Here is a 22,532-nt window from a genome sequence, read left to right on the forward strand (position 1 = left end):
CTCTGTTCTCTAACAACAGTGGTGCCATTGCTCTAGCCAAGGAACCAAGGTTTCACAACAGGACCAGGCACATAAAGTTATGCTTCAATTTCATCTGCGATTACATCAAGGAGGAGGACATAAATATTTTCAAAGTGCACACGGATCTGAATGTTGCAGACCCATTGACTAAACCTCTTCCATGAGCAAAATATGATCAACACCAGAACTATCTCGGTGTTAGATTCATTACGTTGTAGATCACATAGTGGTGTGAGCTAGATTATTGAATCTAGTGCAAGCGGGATACGGTTGGAAATATGACCTAGAGGCAATAATAAAATAGTTATTATTATATTTCCTTGTTCAAGATAATCGTTTATTATCCATGCTAGAATTGTATTGAATGGAAACTCAGATACAGTGTCCCTAGTAAGCCTCTAGTTGGCTAGCTAATTGATTAAAGATGGTTAAGGTTTCCTAGCCATAGACAAGTGTTGTCACTTGATAATGAGATCACATCATTAGGAGAATGATGTGATGGGCAAGACCCAAACTATGAACGTAGCATGTGATCGTGTTATTTTATTGCTACTGTTTTCTGCATGTCAAGTATACATTCCTATGACCATGAGATCGTGTAACTCACTCACACCGGAGGAATGCCTTGTGCGCATCAAACGTTGCAACGTAACTGGGTGACTATAAAGGTGCTCTACAGGTATTTTCGAAGGTGTCCATTGAGTTAGCATGGATCAAGACTGGGATTTATCACTCCGTATGACTGGAGGTATCTTGGGGCCCACTCGGTAATACAACATCATAAAAAGCCTTGCAAGCAATGTGACTAACGAGTTAGCGATGGGATTTTGTATTACAGAACAAGTAAAGAGACTTGCCGGTAACGAGATTCAAATAGGTATAGAGATACTGACGATCGAATCTCGGGCAAGTAACATACTGAAGGACAAAGGGAATGTTATAAGGGATTAACTAAATCCTTGACATAGAGGTTCAACTGATAAATATCTTCGTAGAATATGTACGAGCCAATATGGACATCCAGGTCCCGCTATTGGTTATTAACTGGAGAGTGTCTCAGGTCATGTCTGAATAGTTCTCGAACCCGCAGGGTCTGCACACTTAAGGTTTGGTGACGTTACAATATTATTGAGTTATTTATGTTGGCGACCGAAAGTTGTTCGGAGTCCTGGATGAGATACCGGACGTCACGAGGAGCTCCGGAATGGTCCGAAGGTAAAGATTGATATATAGGAAAGTTGCATTTGGCTTCCGGAAAGATTTCGGGCATTATCGGTAAAGTACCAGGAGTGACTAATGGGTTCCAAGGTTTTACCGGGAGGGGCCACCCACCCAAGAGAGGACCTAGTAGGCCTAAAGGTGGCGCACCAGCCCCTAGTGGGCTGGTGCGGCCGTCCCAATAACCCTATTTCGGCCAAGGTGCAAAAAGAAAGAAAAAGGAAAAAAGGAAGGAGGAAACCAAGTAGGAAGGGAGTCCTCCACCAAACCGAATTGGAGGAGGACTCTCCTCCCTTGGCTCGACCTAAGCCCTCCTCCTTGGAGGAGGAGGAAATGCAACCCTCCCTACCATTCCTCCTATATATATTGGTGTTTTAAGGGCAAACTTCACTAGAAAATAGCCACGTGTTGCCCTCTCCTCCATAGATCGTCTCCCTCGTCTAGATTAGTCCGACATAGCTTGGCGAAGCCCTGCTGGATTAGTTCACCACCACCACCAACAACCATGCCATCGTGCTGCCGGAGAACTCATGTACCTCTTCGCCCCTCTTGCTGGATCAAGAAGGCAGAGTTCGTCATCGAGCTGTACGTGTGTTGAATGCGGAGGTGTTGTCCGTTCGGCGCTAGATCAGGATGGAGTTCGTGGGACGGATTGCGATTTGGATCGTGAAGACGTTTGACTACATCAACCGCCTTTCTTAACGCTTCCCACTTAGCAATCTACAAGGGTATGTGGATCCGATCTCTCCTCTCGTAGATGGTCATCACCATGGATAGGTCTTTTGTGTGTGTAGGAAAATTTTTGTTTCCCATGCAACGTTCCTCACTAGCACATCAGGGGGTGCAACAACATGATTGGGAGTTTCCATACACTTATTTGCTTCCTTATACTTCCTTGCCTCCTTAGCATCCATATTGAACCATTCGTAATCTTCGGTTCCCTCTTTGAACAGGCTCATTGATGGACCATCATCAAGTTCCATGGCAAGTTCTTGCAATGCAGCCACTGCACCCTTTGGCAGAATCAAATTCTGACCCTCATCAGCAACATTTGGATCTTTAAAATCTCCCACCACATCTTGAGAAAATACCAAGTTCTCCCGTTCCAAAATAGCATGTCATGGCTGCACATCTTCCATCTCGTGATCATCGCAACTCTGCATTTTATCCAAATAAATGTCTCGATGGGCTTCATTCTGGTTGGTGTTGGAACAACTTGCAGCTTCCATGTCAACCTCCACTTCTTGTGCTGCAGCACTCATGTGAGCTTCATGGCTAGTGTGGAGGGGGGCCTGGTATGATCTGCACATGTTGCATTTCCTCCTAGAGCATGAAATGTAACATCTTCAGGGATATCATCATTGGTGCTTGTTGCGGTGGCATTTGCTTCGACCAAAATAGATGACATACGCTTATAGAACATTGATTGCATAACCTGGCCAAACGATTTCAAAACATTCTTCACTTCTGTTGTATGCAGCTTCTTGTGGTTATCATATATTGGTATCATGTGGCTTGGGATCTGCTTCGAGGAAAACAAATGAAACAGAGAAGTTTTTAGTTTTCCATCAACAATGAAAGCATGCACACACAACAAAATATAAGCATTGCAACTATTATTTGCTAAAAATAAATGATGAAAAGGTCATGAAAAACTGTGCTTACCTCCAATTCTTGACTTGAAGGCAGTGGATGCAGCCACTCAGACATCACCACCAATCTCACATCCATCCATGATTGGGTTGCTTGGTATCTCAAGGATGTGTGCATCTGCACCAACCACATTGTTGTTTTGACGATGAGCTTCATTGTAGTCCTCTGGCCGTACATACGGTGTCTCCACCAAACGAAGAAGCTGTGAAAACCAGGGCATATAGGGTTAAACCGACATATAAATAAGGCCGATCAATAAGGCAACAAACAAAAAGAATGAGATATGAAAATAGAAGGAGAATGAGCTCTTACATTCCGTTTTCCAAATTCAGTCTTATCAAGGCTTAGCTTATTCCTATCAATTTATTCTACCAACTTAAAGTCGTCATTGGAAATGAAACAAGCCCGTGGGAGAGAGAGTACTCAATTATATGCTCAGAAACCGGCAAATGAGGCACCTCGACAAAGTCCATGTAAATTATCTGCACAAAACACAAAATTGACATTGTGAACCAACGTGTTATAGGAGGATACTAGCGAAATAAATGAAAGAAAATAGACAAAAGAAGCAATCTCATGGGCATACCGCAAACATTGGCACACAAACCGCCGATCGAGAAGGCAGTTTTCCCTTCTTTCCTCTTCTTTTGATACTTCCTCACCTCATTCAATGCAACAGCCAAGAAATGCTCATCCCACGCGAACTTATTGCTTGTCCATGTCAACCAAGCTCGCAAGATACTCCAGAGGTACCATGTTGCCAGTCCCAGGAGATAGCACAAGAGAAATACATAATAGTACCCATGTCCTGTTTATAGTAACAACATCAAGAATATCTGCACCATCAAGCACTTCGATGGTGCGCCTCATTGGGTCCCTTGACCCTACTCGATAGGGTTCACGCAACACGTGTGTCTCATTCTCCTTAACAAATCCACCGCCCTTGACCCAGAAGGTACATTGAATTTTTTTTTCGCATCATGTCTTTCGTAAACAATATGGACTTCTTTCTGTGACTACATCAAGTAGATAAAACAACTTAGCCTATAAGAAACAAAACCTATTGCAAAAAAGTAGAAAAGTTGATATTCAAGAGGGATCTGATCGAGTTGCGTACCTAAACAACGCCTTTTCTCGATCAATTTTCATGACTACCCATTCCAGCAGATCAGCGGGAAGACAGAAAGAGTTGATATTCAAGAGGGATCCAAAGCTGCCTTTGCTTATAACTTTCTTCTTTTTTTTGCCTGACGATCTGCAATCTGGCGCAAGCGGGTGGTTGAGAAACGTGTTGAGAATGACCCAACAGTAGTACATTCGTCATCGTCCATTCTCCAAAATAGGACAAAGAACAAAAACAAAGTTATAGAAACAATGAAACTGAAAAAAAATATTGTAGCACAATAAAAACATTGTTCTAAAACCAATACTGCATCCTAATATGAGTTACTTCACTAATTTCACTCAATCTGAATAAAGTGACTATTGCAACATGACTATTAAACTCAATCTGAATGACAAACCTAATTTTAACAACAATAAAAAATCACTATTGCAACAAAAGCTTTCAATATGTATTCAATGTGACACATGTACTTGAAGATAGCAAAACATGAAGCCTACAAGTACACACTAAAAATTCAGACTAACAAAAACATCAGAAATTCCCCATGGTGTGTATCAGTTCTGCTGCATTGCCACTATTAGTTACATTTTCATTGCTGAAGAACACCAACAACATTATCCTAATGACTACACGTTCCTTGGGGTTCCTCACACTTCAGCTGCACCTCCTTGCAGAATAGCTCTGACGTCCACCACCACACCAGCTCCTCCACCCTTTAAATCTACAGCTCTAGTAGATGTTGCAACACCCGGTGGAAACCGGTTTTTGACATGAAGCCATCGCGGAGCGAGATCCCCGACGATCTCAACCCCAATCCACACTACCACCCCTCCTACAAGGCAACTCCGACGAGCCAGATCCACACGCACACACCCAGGTCATCCACGTTCTCTCATCTCGAATGAATCCATTTCCGCAGAGAAGCAATAGATCTAGAACACAAACTTGAGCTATCGGTCGGGGGCGGCCATGGAGTGCAACGATGATGCGCGGGTCTTCACTCCCTCCCTACTCGTCGGTGCCGCCGCTCCTTTGCCTCGCAGCCGCGCTAGCCGTCGCATCCGTGGTTGCCGGATCCAGGCGGAAAAGGAGGGGAGAAGAGAGCAGAGGGAAATGAGCAGAAAGGAAGGGCGAGCACGAGTTGAACTGCAATTGCTGCAATCAGTCGCGAGTGGACCAATGCAACTTGGTCGGGCGTCGAGGGTTGCGCGTGTCCGAGTGGAGCAACGATAACCGCATGATTTGAGAGGATCCGATAGACGTCCAAGAGATTTACGATCCGACTGGTTCAGTCGATTGATATAAAACTTTTTTCAATGCAACCTGCTCGGGTGTTGGGGTTGCATGTGTCCGTGCCAAGCAACGACAACCGCATGATTTGCGGGGATCCGACGGACGTCCAGGAGATTTACGATCCGACTAGATCAGTCGTATTTTGTTTTGTTGACATCATTGCATGGACTTAAAAGTCTGCATTTGAGATGTGTCGATAACCCATAGACACGGTTCTGTTAAATGCTCTCACGACCCATGCAGCCATGCATCATCAAAACACATACGACATGCCGAGCGCTCCGTGTTGTCTAATCAGCCCGCTCTACCTGGTTTTATTCAATTAACACAAAATATTTTTATATGCATTGACCAAACCACCTAAAGCACGCTTACATGCACAGATTTTCTGTCTCGTAGCAAGCTAGATTTTATTTTTATTGTTTGAGCGTCTAATAGCGAGCTACCTAATTCTGGAGAAGGTCGCTGCAGCGTTGCCACCCTGTTTAACAGCGGGTCCAATTTCCAAATGGACGCCGAACGAGTAAGGTCTTTGGCTGAAATTGTTTACGCAGACTACTGAAATGTAATCAACAAGCCATAAAACCTTTTACCAATAAAGGGCAGAAAAATACGAAAGCAAATCACACATTTGGCAGTGCCACATAATTAAGCACACACAATCTACTGATATTATCCTTGCCAATAAAGATAAAGAATGGGATCTCAAATTACAATCAAGCAACCAACACAGCGCAAAGAAATGAGCATTTATCTTGCTGATTCGATAAAGTGACGCTAAAGGAAATTTAGATCAAATGGAACTGAATGTTTTCGGCAAACATTTCTTTGGTGCCCGAGCACTGCACATTTCGAACACTATGACGATTCCTGGAGCTTTTGGTACATCGCTCATCCAAAAAAAATCAAACAATGTTCCGATGGCAGGGTTCACAAAATTGACATCTCGCTTTGTTACGAGTGCCCTCATTGATAGTTCCATAAATCCAGAGCACTTTTCTTGTTTGGGTTCAGCCATATCTGGCCATGGGCAGCCCGCCCGGTCGGCCTGGCCCAAAAAAGCCCGATCTGGCCTGGCCCGACCTTGCCCATGGGCCGGGCTCGGGCTTGAATTTTGAGCGTATGTCGGGCTGGGCCTGGGCTTGCTGTTTTTGCATTTTAGGAAAGAGGCCCTGCCCGAGGCTCAAAGCTCGACAGAATTTAGCAGTGGTGGGCCGAGCCTGGGCCTGGAATCTAGGCCCGACGGCCAGTCCAGGCTCGGGCCTAGGATTTTTAGGTCGGGCTTGGTCTAGCCCGGCCCGAGCGATGGCCAGGTATAGGTTCAGCTCACGCTCTACAGGTGCTTGCCAAATTCTAACCCTGTGCAGCACAAGACATTCATTATAGCCACTGGTAAAAATAAACAAACCAAAGGACGAGGTAGCACCAAACTAAGAGAATGGAACATATAATCGATAATTCAATCCGGAACCCCAGCTCAAATGCACCTGATAAACAGTAAAATCTAAAAAAAATAGAAAACAAATACAAAAAAAATCAATTTTTTTATGATAAAAGATGCATGAGTGTGTGATGTTCATGTCAAATTTCAGAGCATTTGTGCATTTGAGCAGCTCTCAGCAAAAAAAGATAAAATTAGGTCTAAACAGTGCAAAAACAGTAAACTTTTTCACAAACCCTAATTTTATCCTTTTTGCTGAAATCTTCTCAGATGTTTAAAAGTTCTTAAATTTGACACGAACATCACTCATTGAATCATCTTTCATCATAAAAAATAAAAAAAAAATAAAAAAAATCCAGTATTTTAAATGATTTTTACTGTAATGCCCAGGCTCAGCCTGGGAGCCAAATCGCCGCTTCCACATATAATTCCTTATTCATCTACTGTTGTGCAAACAATTATTTTGGACTAGGCTGGATCCTTTTCCATAAATGAATATTGTACTCAAATGATCAACCATTCCAAAAACAAATGAATTACAGATGCAGTTTCCTTTCTCTGAAAGATGACTTAGATGGAACAATCACTACAATTTAAGTGCAGATAGATTTGTTCGGTTATTTTGAAACAAAATAAACACTACAATTCACACCACCAAGAGGACCTGACATTTGGAACAGATTGAAACCAATTGACCAATACATGGGCAAATAAAAGTTCAGCTCAGATCCCAATGTAATTGTTCGGCCCTGATATCACAGGTGTGCTCAAGTTTCATTTCGGATTTCCAAATTGGGTAAATATTTTTACTATTTTGGACTTCACTATCCATGACCAAAACAGGCAGGTGCGTACGAGACCATGTGCACCACTCTATTTTCTGTGCATGTATCATCTAGTACCAGGCGCCAAATGTAATATTATTATCTGGGCAGCATTTGGTTTATGGGCCGTCAAATCTGTACCAATGTAACTATGCTCAAAATCATGGACAGATACCAGCGTCAGCCATTAGCAGTTACCATCATGGCTGGTAACTGATGTATTGGTGCTTATCATGTGAAATTGTTTTCGTTGCAATAATGCAAATCTCAGTACTCAAATAATCTAATCTCTGGTTTATACACATTTTAACGTTGAGCATAACTCTGAAAATACAAATGCATCTGGGTAGGTGATCCCAAGGGATCCGTGCGGGCGGACATAATAAGCTATTAGCTGCTCATTCACCAAAACAACTCTCGCAGAATTCAATCTTTCCCAGAACAGCATGTTAAGTATGGTCCATTAAACGCCACATGAAAGCTAAAGAACGGTCAGCCGTGAAAATTGCGCATCTTCTGCCCCGAGCCTGTGTTGCTCGATCCGATTTCCCCCAAATCTGATATCTACAATTGATGCGTTCCTGTTAAGTGGGTCTCATACGTATAAACACCTGTACAAAAAAGGTACAATAGAAATAAATAAACAGATGAAGAGCAATAGTTTGTAGAACTCAGCAGAGCTTAACTATGTCAATGCCAGAATTCAACACAAGAAATTTTGTTCGCTTAAAAAAGGGACCAATTTTTAGCCACTTGTCGATGTGCACCTTCGCATCCATACCACATACCCCATTCATTTTAAAATATAAAGCACCTATGAGATTCAACTTTGGTCATCCTTTGTCAAAGTTGGATTTCAAAATATATTAGCGACTAGTATTTTGAAATAAGCAAGTACAATGTTTTCTCCTACCCAAATCCACTAGGCCGCCTTGTCCCTCACTACACACCCCCTAACCAATCAACCCTGCTAACGTTGCCTCGAACAATTAGATGTTTTTATCACACCGGTAACCCATAAAATGTGTCTTCAGATTTAATTAGCACAAGTTAGCGACCGCATATCTTTGTGTCGTTTGATTCAATCATATAGGTTCTTCACGGAATCACAATGCTAAATCCAAACGCAAATCACAACATATTTGGTAAACACTTTTAGTCACTATATGGCTTCAATTAGTCAGAATATATTTAGTACAACCGAATTAGTGAGTTCCTTATACACAAGGTTACTCCCCCACAATGATGAGCACCCATGCATGTTCATCAAGAAATCCCCAAAAGGATTTTGCATTATGTCAGTGCATGCTGATGATCTTAACACCGTTTGACAATGCACAAATTATTGACAAAGCTCGCGATCATCTAAAAGACAACTTTGAGATGAAGGATTTCGGTAATACCCATTTTGACTGGGATTAAAACTCAAAAACCGCACTCATGTATTATGGTACACCAAGTTGTCTACATCCCCTCAAAAACAAAAAGTTGTCTACATCCAGAATATATCGGAGAAATTCACTGTGGCCAAGTCATACCTATTAAAAACTATCATGGATGTTTGATCTCTAGACGTTGAGAAAGACCCTCACGTGCTTTGTGCTCGTACTGGATGCAAGAGCCCATGGAAGTCTTCTAAACAGTTAGTAGTAGCGACATCCACCAATAATTCCTTGCAGAACAAGAGCTCATGGAAGTCTTCTAAACAGTTAGTAGTAGCGACATCCACCAATAATTCCTTGCAGAACAAAGCACGTGGGCATCTTTCTCAACATTAGAGATCAAACATCCATAATAGTTTTTAATAGATATGACTTCCCCACATGGGTATTAGGATTAAAGTGATTCATGGTTAATCCATGCTTATGTAACCATCAAGTGGTTCCTAATTTGGCAAGGGCCACCTATTCCTTGCAGAACATGGACCTATTGCTTGCATCTCTTGTAACACTATAAGTTACACATGGTTTTCGTTACATCATTAGTTTGTTCCCTCGCGTATCTATTTACATGGACCTATTGCTTGCATCTCTTGTAACACTATAAGTTACACATTGTTTTCGTTACATCATTATTTTGTTCCCTCGCGTATCTATTTGCAAAACATTACCATCACCAAAGAATCTTTTTTGCTTTCACTGTTTCATTAGTCTCTATAGCTACGCTCAGTCCAAACATGTTATCAGTAGTCTACCAGAGTCCGAGGGAGAAGAAATTAGACGGTGAGATGTCGTTCCTCGCCTCTATTTCTTTGTTTTCTCGGGGGAAATCACCACCATCGCTTCATCGCTTGATAGCATCATCGCTTCACCCGCCTTTGTTGGGGTGTTTCCACCTCGACAATTTGACATCCACCACCACCACTCTTTGCTACCCAACGACGCTACTATGCCACTTGATGTCATCGTAAGAGAAACTCCAACGCACCGACACATTCTGTCCACGCGTGCCCTTTTGGGTCGAAGACGGACACAACCCGCTTTTGTCCTCGATGGACCCATTTCAGGCCCAAATTTGAGCTGGGGCCCGCCAGTCAGTGGTCTGTGGCACATTAGCCATTCCCCCTCCCCGTCCACACCCAAGACACTCGCCCTCACCCTCGCCATCCTCGCGTAGTTCCAGACGGTTGGACGCTGCCCAGGCCGCCGCCCAAAACCACAAACCTCCCCCAGCAACACGCCGTTGTCGACGGACGTCCTTGCGGGCGAGCCATGCTTGGTTTCGCCACCAGCTAGCACCCCCCACGACCAGACCAGCCCCCTCGCCTCCGCTGTCGCCGGCAACGCTCCAATCCTTACTTCCTCGATCGACATTCGCTGCCATGGTCGCCTGCTACCAAAACGACTTCTTTAACCACGCCCACAAGGTGTTCGTCGGCCGACTTCTCCAAACACGCCACAAGGTATTTGATGTTTCGCCCGCAAGATACAAATGGATAGTGGAGATGAATACTTTTTCAACAACTTCATTTGCAATTCAGATGATTCGTCGTCGGACGATGAGGAGTTCGTGGTTGCTACTTTGGTCGTCAACGACCACATTGCTAGGCAGCGGCCGATGTTTAGGGGCTCGATCCCAAGCCATGCTCTGGCGTTGAATCGCAACAGAGCGGCCATTGCCTACTCTGGGAAGACTGTAAGTCCTCTTCCCCACTCTTCAAGCACAAGCTATTTCGATGCCGCTTACGGATGGAGTACGATGATTATTCCGTATGCAAGGAGGACGCCCTGGAAAGGTTGGCTTCTCCTTTTATCAGAAATGCACTGCAGTTATTCGGATGCTTGCATATGGAATAGCAATCTGATTGATTGATGAGTATGTCCGCATGAGTTTGTCCACATGCCTAGAATCCATGTACAACCTTCAAGGTTGTGGTAGCAGTGTTTGGCCCGAAGTACTTGAGAGAGCCAATTGTTGCAGATACAACCCGGTTGTTGGCGATAAATGCAGATAGGGGCTTTTCGAGGGTGCTTGTAGCATAGATTGTGCATTGGAAAGTGAAAGAACTGTTCGCCTGCTTGGCAGAGGCAGTATAGGAACCATGTGAAAGCTTGCACTGTCGTATTGAGGTCGTGACTTCACAAGATTTTGGATTTGACACTCTTTTTTGGCATGGCCAGCTCTCACAATGACAACAACGTGCTTCAGCGTTCCCTGGTGTTTGGAAGACTTGCAAAAGGCAACTGACCTGAAGTCGATGCAGAAGGCCACCACTACAACAAAGGATACTACCTAGCTGATGGTATATATCCTCAATGGAATGCTCGTGTGAAGACAATCCCCAACCCGGTAAGAGAGAAGAGGCGGAGATTTGCCCAAGCACAAGAGAGTGCTAGGATGTGGAGCGTACTTTTGGTGTTCTTCACTCTCGATGGGGCATAGTTCGGTATCCTGCTAGAACTTGGAGCACCAAGAAGTTGTGGGAGGTGATGACTGCTTGTGTGATCATGCACAACATGATCGTAGAGGATGAGCGTGAGGATGAAATCATTGACCAGGGGTTCCAATATCAGGTTGAAACTGCTGTGCCTGAGCATGGAGGAGCAGCAATGTTTGCACGGTACATCCAATTTCATCATGAAATGCAATTGGGCAACTCACATTCTCAACTCCAAGATGATTTGGTCGAGCATATGTGGGCTCACCTTGGCAACCACTGGATGTATTTGTGACAATTTAAATTTCATTTGGTTTGTAAACTATGAGATTTTTATTTGGTTGTAATAACTAAGATATTTTTCTTAGATATGAATTATGTTAACTTTAACTCCACCTATGGTGTCTCAACATAGCCGGTCCCAAGCCCGGGTAAAGGAGGGTTGTGATAAGCTTGGCGAGCCAACATCAAAACTCAGCCACTCTTATGGAGATGAAACCCAAGAGATTTTCGTTGGGGCGTCACCCTCTCAGCAATGCACCACATCAAAACCCGGGTGTGGTGTCAAATGGGCAAGGGTAGGACCGTCACCCCCCTGGTGATGCGTTGTATCATGGTCTGGATACGGTGCCAAGTGAGCAAGGATCGGGTCGTCGCATCCTTAGTGGCACGCTACATCAGCACCCGGGTGTAGTGGAAAATGAGCAAGGGTCTTTGCATTTGACTCGACTAATGCGAAGGGTAAGGAAGCTAGCCAAGCCTAGGACGATCCGCTTAGGTAGCTGGAACGTAGGGTCTCTAACAGGTAAGCTTCAGGAGGTAGTTGATACAACAGTGAGGAGAGGTATCGATATCCTTTATGTTCAAGAGTCCAAATGGAGGCGAAGGAGGTGGAGGGTACCGACTTCAAGTTGTGTACACGGGGACGGCTGCAAACAGAAATAGAGTAGGCATCTTAATCAACAAGAGCTTCAAGTATGTGGTAGACGCTAAGAGACTTCAGGACCGGATTATCCTGGTCAAGCTGGTAATCGGGGACTTAGTTCTCAGTGTTATCATCGTGTATGCCCCACAAGTAGGCCACAATGAGAACACCAAATGGGATTTCTAGGAAGGCCTGGAGGAGATGGTTAGGAGCTACAAAACATGGGACACGACAGAAGTTGCCGAATCCCCGTGCTAATATGGCCGGACGCGGGGACACTCTCGGACACGCGGGGCTACGCGTATCGCACCGTATTTCCCGAATTACGAATTAAAAAAAGAAAGAAAAGGGAGGACACGGCTTGGATACGAAGGGGACACGTGAGGGGCCCGATTAATCCACCATACGAAGCAGCACCCTCGTCTGATTTTAGGCAACGCGGGATCTGGAGCACCCTCCCGCCGCCATGCCGTTGTTGCGCCCCTGTTGTCGCCGTTGTTGCTGTTGCATCCGTCGCTACACCGCTGGCCGCTGCCGCTGCTAAAGCGGCAAGAGGAGCATGCTTGGAGGAGGGCGGTGGCGAGAGGTGCTGCGTGGGAGTTGAGAGATCCATCGCTGGGAAGAGGGGAAGCCGCAAGAGCGTGGCGGCTTGGTCAAAGCATTAGGGCAGAGGGAGATAGGGATTGAGTTTTAACGGTGCAAATTGATCTGTAGCATGCACTAGCTTGGCCGGCCCAACTACTAATGGATCATCTTTGTGGCTCTTGACGGTGGGAGAGGAAATGGCACTAGTTGTTCAGAGAGTTACTACTGAATACGAAATATCCTCTTTGGGCTTATGTTCAGAGAGTTACTGCTGAATGGGGGGGTCTATTTCTCGTTATTTTTTCATCTTTAACTCTATTACATGGCATTATTTATTTATTTTTATATATACTTGTCGTGTCCCCGATGGACTGTTTTTGGAAAATGTTGTATCCCATGTCCTCGTATGCGTGTCACCGTGTCCATGTTCCTGCATTCGTGCTTTCTAGGTTAGGAGTGTACCAATTGGCCAGAGGCTCATCATAGGAGGATATCTCAATGGCAACATGGGCACATCTAACACGTTTTTGAAGGGATGCATGAGGACTTTGGCTATGGCATCAGAAATCAAGGAGAAGATGTCTTAAGCTTTGCGCTAACCTACGACATGATTGTAGCTAGCCAGATTGATTTCATCCTCCCAAGAAGAGAAGACTATGTGCCTAGATTGTAAGGTGATACCTAAAGAGAGTATTGTCCCTCAGCATAAGCTTGTGGTTGCAGACTTCCGCTTTCGGGTTCGTGTTCAACAAGACAAGCATGCCAAAGTCGCTAGAATGAAGTGGTGGAAGCTCAAGGGGGAGGTAGCTTAGGCGTTCAAGGAGGGGGTCATTAAGGAGGGCCCTTGGGAGTAAGGACGTGATGCAGACAACATGTGGATGAAGATGGCGGCTTGCATTCATAAGGTAGCCTTATAGGAGTTTGGAGTGACTAGGGGAAGTAGAAGTACAAGCGAAGCTAAAGATACCTGGTGGTGGAACGATGATGTCCAGAAGGCGATTAAGGAGAAGAAAAATTGTTTCACACGCCTATACCTGGATAGGAGTACGAACAACATAGAGAAGTACAAGATGGCAAAGAAGGCCACAAAGCAAGCTATGAGTGAAGCAAGGGGTCAAGCGTATAAGGACCTCTACCAGCGATTAGACACGAAGGAAGGCAAAAGGGGCATCTATAAGATGGCCAAGATCCGAGAGGAAGACGACGGGTGTTTGACCAAATCAAATGCATCAAAGACAAAGCGGATCAGCTCCTGATGAAGAACGAGGAGATGAAGCATAGATGGTAGGAGTACTTTGACAAGCTGTTCAATGGGGAGAATGAGAGCTCTACCATTGAACTGGACGACTCCTTTGATGATACTAGCAGGTGTTTTGTGCGGCGAATCTAGGAGTGGAGGTCAAGGAGGCTTTAAAAAGGATGAAAGGAGGCAAGGCAATGGGCCCTGATTGTATCCCCGTTGAGGCGTGGAAAGGCCTCGGGAACATAGCGATAGTATGGCTAACCAAGCTTTTCAACCTTATTTTTCGGGCAAATAAGATGCAAGAAGAATGAAGACAAAGTATATTAGTACCAATATTCAAGAACAAGGGGGATGTTCAGAGTAATTGAGCACTGCGTAAGAACAATGAAAAGCGCGACCAGATATCAGTTTGGGTTCATGCCTGGGAGGTCGACCATGGAAGCCATTTTCTTGGTACGTCAACTACTAGGCACGAGGAGGAGGTTAGCCTTGATAGGTAGGTGGTGCCTTAGGAGGACACCTTTCGATATTTGGGGTCAATCTTGCAAAAGGATGGGGATATCGATGGAGATGTGAACCATCGAATTAAAGCCAGATGGTTGAAGTGGTGCCAAGCATCTGGCATTCTGTGATAAGAGAGTGCCACAAAAGCTAAAAGGCAAGTTCTATAGAACGGCAGTTCGACCAGCAATGTTGTATAGCGTTGAGTGTTGGCCGACTAAAAGGCGACCTATGCAGTAGTTAGGTGTGGTGGAGATGCGCATTTTGAGATGGATGTGTGACCACACAAGGAAGGACCGAGTCCGGAATGATAATATACGAGATAAGAGTTTGGGTAGTGTAGATTGAAGAAAAGCTTGTCCAACATCATCTGAAATGGTTTGGGCATATTCAGCACACGCCTCCAGAAGCTCCAGTGCATAGCGGACGACTAAAGCGTGATGATAATGTCAAAAGAGGTCGGAGTGGACAAAATTTGACATGGGATGAGTCCGTAAAGAGAAATCTAAAGGACTGGCGTATCACCAAAGAACTAGCCGTTAACAAGGGTCCGTGAAAGCTTGTTATCCATGTGCCAGAACCATGAGTTGGTCGCAAGATCTTATGGGTTTCACCTCTAGCCTACCCCAACTTGCTTGGGACTAAAGGTTTTGATGTTGTTACTGAATTATGCGAACTTTGGGCAATGTTTTCGATATATATGCAAAACAAGTTGCAAAAATATGGCTGCATACTGGCCGCGCGGACGAAAATGTGTCGGCCCGTTGGGCGCACTGAGAGCAACTCTAGCAGACCCTGCATCCGTTCGGCCCGCAAAACGTGTTTGTAGTTCGCGGAAAAAACGCCTTTGCGGGCCGGCGCGCACGGCCGCAGATGCAGACCCCGCATAACAGACCCGTAGAAAAGCATATTCGCGGAATATGCTTTTTTACGGGTCGGCTTTGCGGGGTCTGATCTGGCGCAGCTCCTCCCGGCCCGGAAAACCTAAAATTTGCACCGTCGTTTTCGCATTTGAAGAACACCCATACAGGGTGCTTCGGCGTGGCCGAAGTAAGCCGCAGCACTGTCTGTGTGCAGTCGTCGCACTGTATGAGCGGCAACGGCCAGCCATAGAGCCGCTGCGCGAGCGCCGAGCCCGGTGGACGGCCGGACGAATCCATGCCCGCAAATCGTCGGCGGCGCCAGGAGGACGAACCCATCCCTGCATGCGGTGATGCGCCCTTGCCGGGGCTGCGGGAGATGCTCCCTGACCACTCCATCGCTTGGCGCAGCCACCGGCGGCCGGCAAAAGCCAAATTCGGCGGCCCCGTGATGAAGGTTCGCAGATCCGCAAATCCGGCGACCCGCCGACGCAGGGGGAGGGGAGGCCTCGTGCGTGTGGCGGCCTTTCGGCGAGCTCCTGCCGGCTGCTTTCGCCGAAATCTTGGGCGGCGAGGTGGCGGCGGCGCGAGGGGGGGAGAGGGAAGGTGGTTGGTGGGGGAAAGCGCGGGCTGAAATGTCCCCCCACCAACCGCTTCCGCTTATATGCAGGGCATCGTAGCGTCGAGGGGGAAACCCGCGAATACGCGGGTTGGGGCCGAGATTTTGCCGCGCCCCCAAATTTTTTTGTGGACCGGGGCGGGATGCGGTGTCTGATCGGGCAGGTTTTTCCGCCCCGACCCGCATTTTGGCGGTTATTTTCCGGGTCGGGGCGGGATGCGGGATCTGCTAGAGTTGCTCTGACCACCCAAACGCGAAAGGGGGTGGTGCCACCCAAAACATCAACTCAAATGGACAAAAACCGGACAAAATCTGCGTCTGTTTGCGTTGACACATTGGAGTTGCTCTAATGACTGTCACACCGCATAATGAGGAAGGGTCGGTGACCCCAACCCGTGGCTGACGGACGGGTCGAGTGCCCCACCGCTGGTCGCGGAAGGCATCGAGCCCGTCGTTGACTAAACCAGTGGTTAACCCTATAAAGACTAGTGACGCGGCGCCACCAAGCCTAAGTTCCAACTCACCATGGGTTGCTCGATACAGGGGTACAAACTGTGTCTGGCATGCTTCATTGCACCGTGTCACTGGTCGTCCACAACCTCTAGGGTCTCGTCCTAGCAAGGTTGTCAGAATCGCGATTTTGAATCGGATCGGAGCTCCGATGGCAGGATCGCAAATCGTAGAATCTTCACTATTAGGATCGTAAAAACGTAGATTCTATGAACCAAAATCGTAGAATCGGAGGGGTCTGTTTGGATCGTGAAGTCGTAGAATCGCACAACAGAATCACGATCCTGACAACCTTGCGTCCTAGTGACACTGACAGAAGAGACCGCACGCATTACAATCATCGTCATCCAACAATCCACCAGCGCGAGAACAAACATGGTTGACACAAGACCAAGCGTCAGGGCGCCATCCAACTACGAAAACATTTTTTGTGGATAAACCGGACAAAGCTTGTCACTAGGCTGCTTAATCTGTAGTTATGCTTGGCATATAAGCTGACTACAGTGCAAACAAGTGCAAACAAACGTGAGAAAAAATAATGGTGGTGAGACATGAGGCGAAGTCAGGGCGCTAATGCCGGCAAGCAAACAACAATGAGACCTCTAGTGACACTGACAGAAGAGACCACACGCATTACAATCATCATCATTCAACAATCCACCAGCGCGGGAACAAACATGGTTGACACAAGACCAATCGTCAGTGCGCCATCCAACTACGAAAACTTTTTTTGTGGGAAAACGTACAAAGCTTGTCACTATGCTGCTTAATCTGTAGTTATGCTTGGCATATAAGCTGACTACAGCGCAAACAAACGTGAGAAAAAATAATGGTGGTGAGGCATGAGGCGGAGTCAGGGCGCTAATGGCGGCAAGCGGACAAAAATGAGCCAGTTCCAGATATGGGAAGGAGTGGGGGCAAAGGTCAAGGGAGGTCAGAGAAAAAGATAGGGGCGGCTGCAATGTGGGATCAGATTCATTATATGGCAGCTTACGTGGTACATTTATATTTTCATACACACAAAATTTTTAGGTACAATACATGAGGATTAAGAAAAACACTCACCTTTTCAATAGGTTGTCTGAGCATGTCATAGTATTCATGTTCATAATGCCTTGTGTCCCTCCAAAACTGAAGAACCAAACAAAATAATGAACACAATAACACAAGTCCCAAAGTTATAGCAAGATATATACTTCAACATACCTGCTCAATATTTTCATTCCACGCCTCATTTGCATAACCAACCTGTCAAAAGTTGACCAAGATTAATTGCATTTATCTAAAGGAAAATTCGTGTGAACAAAATGAGTTATAGGTTGAACTTTAGGAGGAAGCCTACCATTTTAACCGCATCATCACACATATCATCCTTCGTTGGTAAGAATTTTTTAAGATCCTGATATTCGAGAAGAAGAATGGAGCCCAATCAACCATGTAACATGAGACAATAGAGATAGCAAAAGAAGTATACCATTATTCCTTGGATTGCATAACATCCATCAAAGCAATGCCCGGTCAAAGCATTAAATTGCTCCACTAAGTCTGTAAATGATTTCTTAGCCTTCAAAAGCAAAAAAAAAGGGTCACTACACAAAATATGGAACTAAAATATACTCCCTCCGTTCCAAAATATGTGTGGTAGTTTTAGTTCAGATTTGAACTAAAAGCACGACACTTATTTTGGAACGGAGGGAGTAACATTCACTATTAAGAAAAGTACCCAATCAATAGATTCATCATCGATACTGAAAAAGCCTTCTTCATCCAGCAGATTCATCAAACTTGCAACTTTACCCTTCATCTGGAAGTTTTCAGTGCAAATACATGGTAAAACTGAGCATAACCACAACAGATCAACATCAATTCATATTTCCAGTTGAGGGTTTTGTACTAAATCAAATTACTCGATAATCAAGATATTCAAAATTATTACAGAAATCTTGTCTTGGGAAGTAATACAAATAGGAAATTCAGCATTATTGAGAAGTAGAGCCCTCCATGAAAAAGGACAAGCATCACCAGGGAGAAAAGACTACACCTAACCTCTCTGAAAAGCTAAGGTGAAGATACAAAACAGGTTTCCATACCTCATTATCGAGAAGGAGAGCTCCCAAACTCTGAGTGTAACTGTTCATTTCGCGTTCCCGCACAGCAATATTGGCCATTCGCTATAAAAGAGTAAAAATGTTTAGGAGAATAACTTGTAACATAATCATCAAAAATAGAACTAGAAGAGTGTAAAATAGACCAAGGAATTCTGCGAAGTAACAAGTACCTCAAAGGACATTTTGGCAAGATCGGCATCCAGTTCTGCAAACTGACCGTTCTCATCATCTTCACCAACAGTTCTCTGAAAAAAAAGTCAGCATGCAAACAATACATAAAGCAATTAATAGATAGATGTGTAGAGCCATATAGTGGAACATTTCCAACAACAGAAAATGATGTTCTACCATGAAAGAAAAGAAGTCATCCACCGCAGGATCCCATCTCCATGTAGCCAAATAATTATCAAACTCTTGGTGCAGACGTACTTGTTCTTTAGCTGTATAATACTGGAGAAAAGACTTCCCAAGTTAACACAGACTAGAAGGTGACCAAGTTAATTAAAAGAGCTAACAAGTCCAAGTTTAGTAGTCCTGCGATGGTAACAACAATATAGGTGACAGAATATAAGGCTGCATAGAGAAGCAACATGACCAATTGATTACCATTTTTAAAATTATAGGTTTCCATTGTTGTATTTTAAAGGATACGTGATATGTTAGAGAATACAAGAGTGGGGTCGAAAAGCAAGAACACATACTTTTAGAACTGAATTTCAAGAGAATTGTAAGACACTGGGCCAAACCAGCTCAGCCAGGGGCTGGTTTGCCAATTCAGGATCCACGCAACACCCATGCCTTATTTGGAGTGGCTGTTGAATCCATTATCTGCAATGGTGGGATGACCAAGTTCTGGTCTGACCGCTAGTTGCAAGGTCTCCTACTCTTTAATTCCCAAGACATAAATCGGTGAACAGTGGCTCAAGCGCTTACCAACCGAAGATGGGTGGCTGACATTAAGGAAGCCTTATACCATGATGCGCCGGATCAGCACAAATGGGGCCTAACTCAATCAGGCCCCTACACCAGTGAGTCGGCCTACGATGCTTTATTTCTGGGATCCACTGAGTTCGCGCCCTGGGAAAGGGTTTTGAAATCTGGGGCTCCGCTGCATTGTAAACTTTTCATCTGGTTGGCTGTCAAGAACCGCTGTTGGACAGCTGGTCAGTTATCTAGGTGTGGGTTGCCACATCCTGCTGCTTGTCCTTTGGGTGATCAGGAAGAAGAAATTCAGCATATCTAGTTTCTTGTGTGTTCTCATGGCAAGTCTGGATGGTGGTTCTCCAAAAGTTGGATTTGTCAACTACTGCCCCCCAACCTGGTGCTACTAACCTCAAACAAATCAAAAACTGAGTTTATTGAGACGGATTTCAGAGATTAATCAAAAGCTAATATATGATTTTGCGAAAGATCCTGAATCTCAATTTTGGCAAAAAAATTGGACTAGGCTGTTTTTCTGGCTTCTTTGCCTTGAATAATACTACTCCCTCCGATCCATATTAATTATTGTTAGTACAAAGTTGTACCAAATCAGTGACAATTAATATGGATCGGAGGGAGTCATATTTGTGAGGACACTATACAAGTAAAACCGACGCTAGGTGGCACCGAAAGGCAAATTAACAACTGTGCCATTCCCCCATCTTTGCTTGTAATATATATTTCCAATAAAGTAGCTTATGCCAGACTCACCAAGTCTGACCAGGTTGATCCCTCAAAAAGATATTACAAGTATGTCCAATCATTTAAAAAATCAAAGATTGTCATCTGGCAGAAGTGTACAAGAAGTTGAACCAACGAGTATAATGATGAACTATTGCATTCATTCACAACGAGTCAACAATTGCATTCATTCACTTCAAATGCTAGTTACCTTAGGGTTATATCTCTCCTCCGCCCCGCTCCCTGCCTAGCCTAGCTCCCCGCCAGTGCCGCCGCCGTCGAAACCTCATCGACCGCCCCTCTCCTACGAGCTTCCCCGCCATGCCCTCCGCTGGCTCCTACTCCGACGACTCCAGCCCCGACGGCCGCATCAGCTGGAGCGGGTCTACGGGCGAGTCGTCCGGCACGCGGTCCTTCCGCGACGTCATCAACACACCGCCGGCCCCGCATAGCGCCTCGCCAGTCGCGCCCTGCCCCGCCCCTGCGTCCACGGCTCTGCTGCCACACCGCCCGCCGGCGCAGGCCGCCCGTATCCCCGCCACGGCTCGCCTGGGGCCCCGTTCGGAAGTGCATCGCGCCCGCGGGGGTCCTGTGCTGGATGCTAAGGGTTTCCAAGAGCCACGGCGCAAGAACAGCCGCCACTCAGCCGCTCCCACCACCGCCGCCGCAACCCCTCCCTTGAGGAAGTCGCCAGTCTCTGCTTTCGCTGCCTCGACCCTCAACACCGGGTGCGGGACTGCACTAATCAGGTAAGCTACCGTCGCTGCCTCACCTCCAGGCACGAGTCCAGTGGCTGCGAGAAGATGCTGCCTGGAGAACGCCGCACGCCCCCTCCAGATGTCCTGCGCACCGGACCCCACGCCCCCCCCCCCAGCGCACTCGTGATGTGCCGTCGAGCACTGCTCCGCCCCCACCTCCGGCCCCGGCGCTGCCCGCCTCGCCGGTGCGTGTCACCATCTCCCGCTCCATCGAGATGGAGGAGGCTGAACTGGTGCTGACGCGCGGCATGGTGGCCACCATTACGGGCACCAGGCCATCTGTCTCCACGGCGGAGGTGGAGGCAACCCTGCACTCCATGTTCGACCTCCAGCCCGGCGACTTCATCGTATACACGCATGCCCCTGAGGATTTTTTATCATCTTCTCCTCGAGGCAGATCATGGACAGGATGACCGAAGACCACCTCCTCAACGACGCCAACTTCACTCAGTTGCTCCCACCATCGTGCAAGCTCACCCATGCCACCGCTGGAAGCTTTGCATACTCCGTGCAACTGGAGCTCGATGGCATCCCGGCGCATGCTTGCATCTGGCCACCGCTGAGCACATTCTTGGGGCTGGCCGCTGGATCAGGCGCCTGCACCCAGACACGCGCTCCCGCGCCAACCTCGCCACCTTCCGCCTGTCCGGGCGCGTGAATGACCCGGCCAGGATGACCGGAGACCACCTCCTCAACGACGCCAACTTCACTCTGTTGCTCCCACCATCGTGCAAGCTCACCCATGCCACCATTGGAAGCTTTGCATACTCCGTGCAACTGGAGCTCGATGGCATCCCGGCGCATGCTTGGCATCTGGCCACCGTTGAGCACATTCTTGGGGCTGGCCGCTGGATCGGGCGCCTGCACCCAGACACGCGCTCCCATGCCAACCTCGCCACCTTCCGCCTGTGCGGGCGCGTGAATGACCCGGCCACTATCTGCCCGACGGCCATCCCGGAGATCGTCGAGCAAGTTCCGGCCGCCCACCACGGCCTGCCCCCCGTCGTCCACACGGTCGACTACCCCATCTCCATTCGGCTCGCCAAGGCTGAGGCCCTCCCCCCTGCGACTGTTGATGCCGCCAACGACGGCGACAACGACACCATGGACCCCGGCCCCGGACACGGCCACCCACGCTGTCGTGGTCGGAAGCGTCGCCGCCCGACTACTGCTCCCGAGGGACGCGCCGACAGCATGGCGGTTGACTCGTGTGCATGGATTCACTCCAATGGTCGCATGCGCGCCAACGGCGAGGCTGTCGACCCCAACTGGTCGGAGCCGTCCCGCGCCTCGCTGTTAAGCTGGCGT

General features: G+C 46.7%; 1 protein-coding gene across 3 annotated transcripts in view; it reads right to left on the reverse strand.

Annotated features, from left to right (window-relative positions):
- Nucleotides 1-7,804: 7,804 nt before the first annotated feature.
- The window catches only part of LOC123444826 (protein HASTY 1-like), a 40,050-nt gene continuing 25,322 nt past the window's right edge, over nt 7,805-22,532 (reverse strand). For 2 of the 3 annotated variants that reach the window (XM_045121680.1, XM_045121679.1), the window contains exons 32-40: nt 19,153-19,254; nt 18,975-19,049; nt 18,787-18,867; nt 18,420-18,500; nt 18,171-18,260; nt 18,039-18,095; nt 17,903-17,944; nt 17,762-17,827; nt 7,805-8,140 (exon numbers count right to left, since the gene is read on the reverse strand). In XM_045121680.1, the coding sequence (XP_044977615.1) occupies nt 8,069-8,140; nt 17,762-17,827; nt 17,903-17,944; nt 18,039-18,095; nt 18,171-18,260; nt 18,420-18,500; nt 18,787-18,867; nt 18,975-19,049; nt 19,153-19,254 (666 nt within the window). In that variant the 3' untranslated portion in view covers nt 7,805-8,068. Of the gene's footprint in view, nt 8,188-17,761; nt 17,828-17,902; nt 17,945-18,038; nt 18,096-18,170; nt 18,261-18,419; nt 18,501-18,786; nt 18,868-18,974; nt 19,050-19,152; nt 19,255-22,532 lie in introns of all 3 variants that reach the window. The other variant, XM_045121681.1, reaches the window with a different exon arrangement.

The sequence above is a fragment of the Hordeum vulgare genome, chromosome 3H (assembly GCF_904849725.1).
Source record: "Hordeum vulgare subsp. vulgare chromosome 3H, MorexV3_pseudomolecules_assembly, whole genome shotgun sequence".
In the NCBI taxonomy this organism is placed as follows: Eukaryota; Viridiplantae; Streptophyta; class Magnoliopsida; order Poales; family Poaceae; genus Hordeum; species Hordeum vulgare.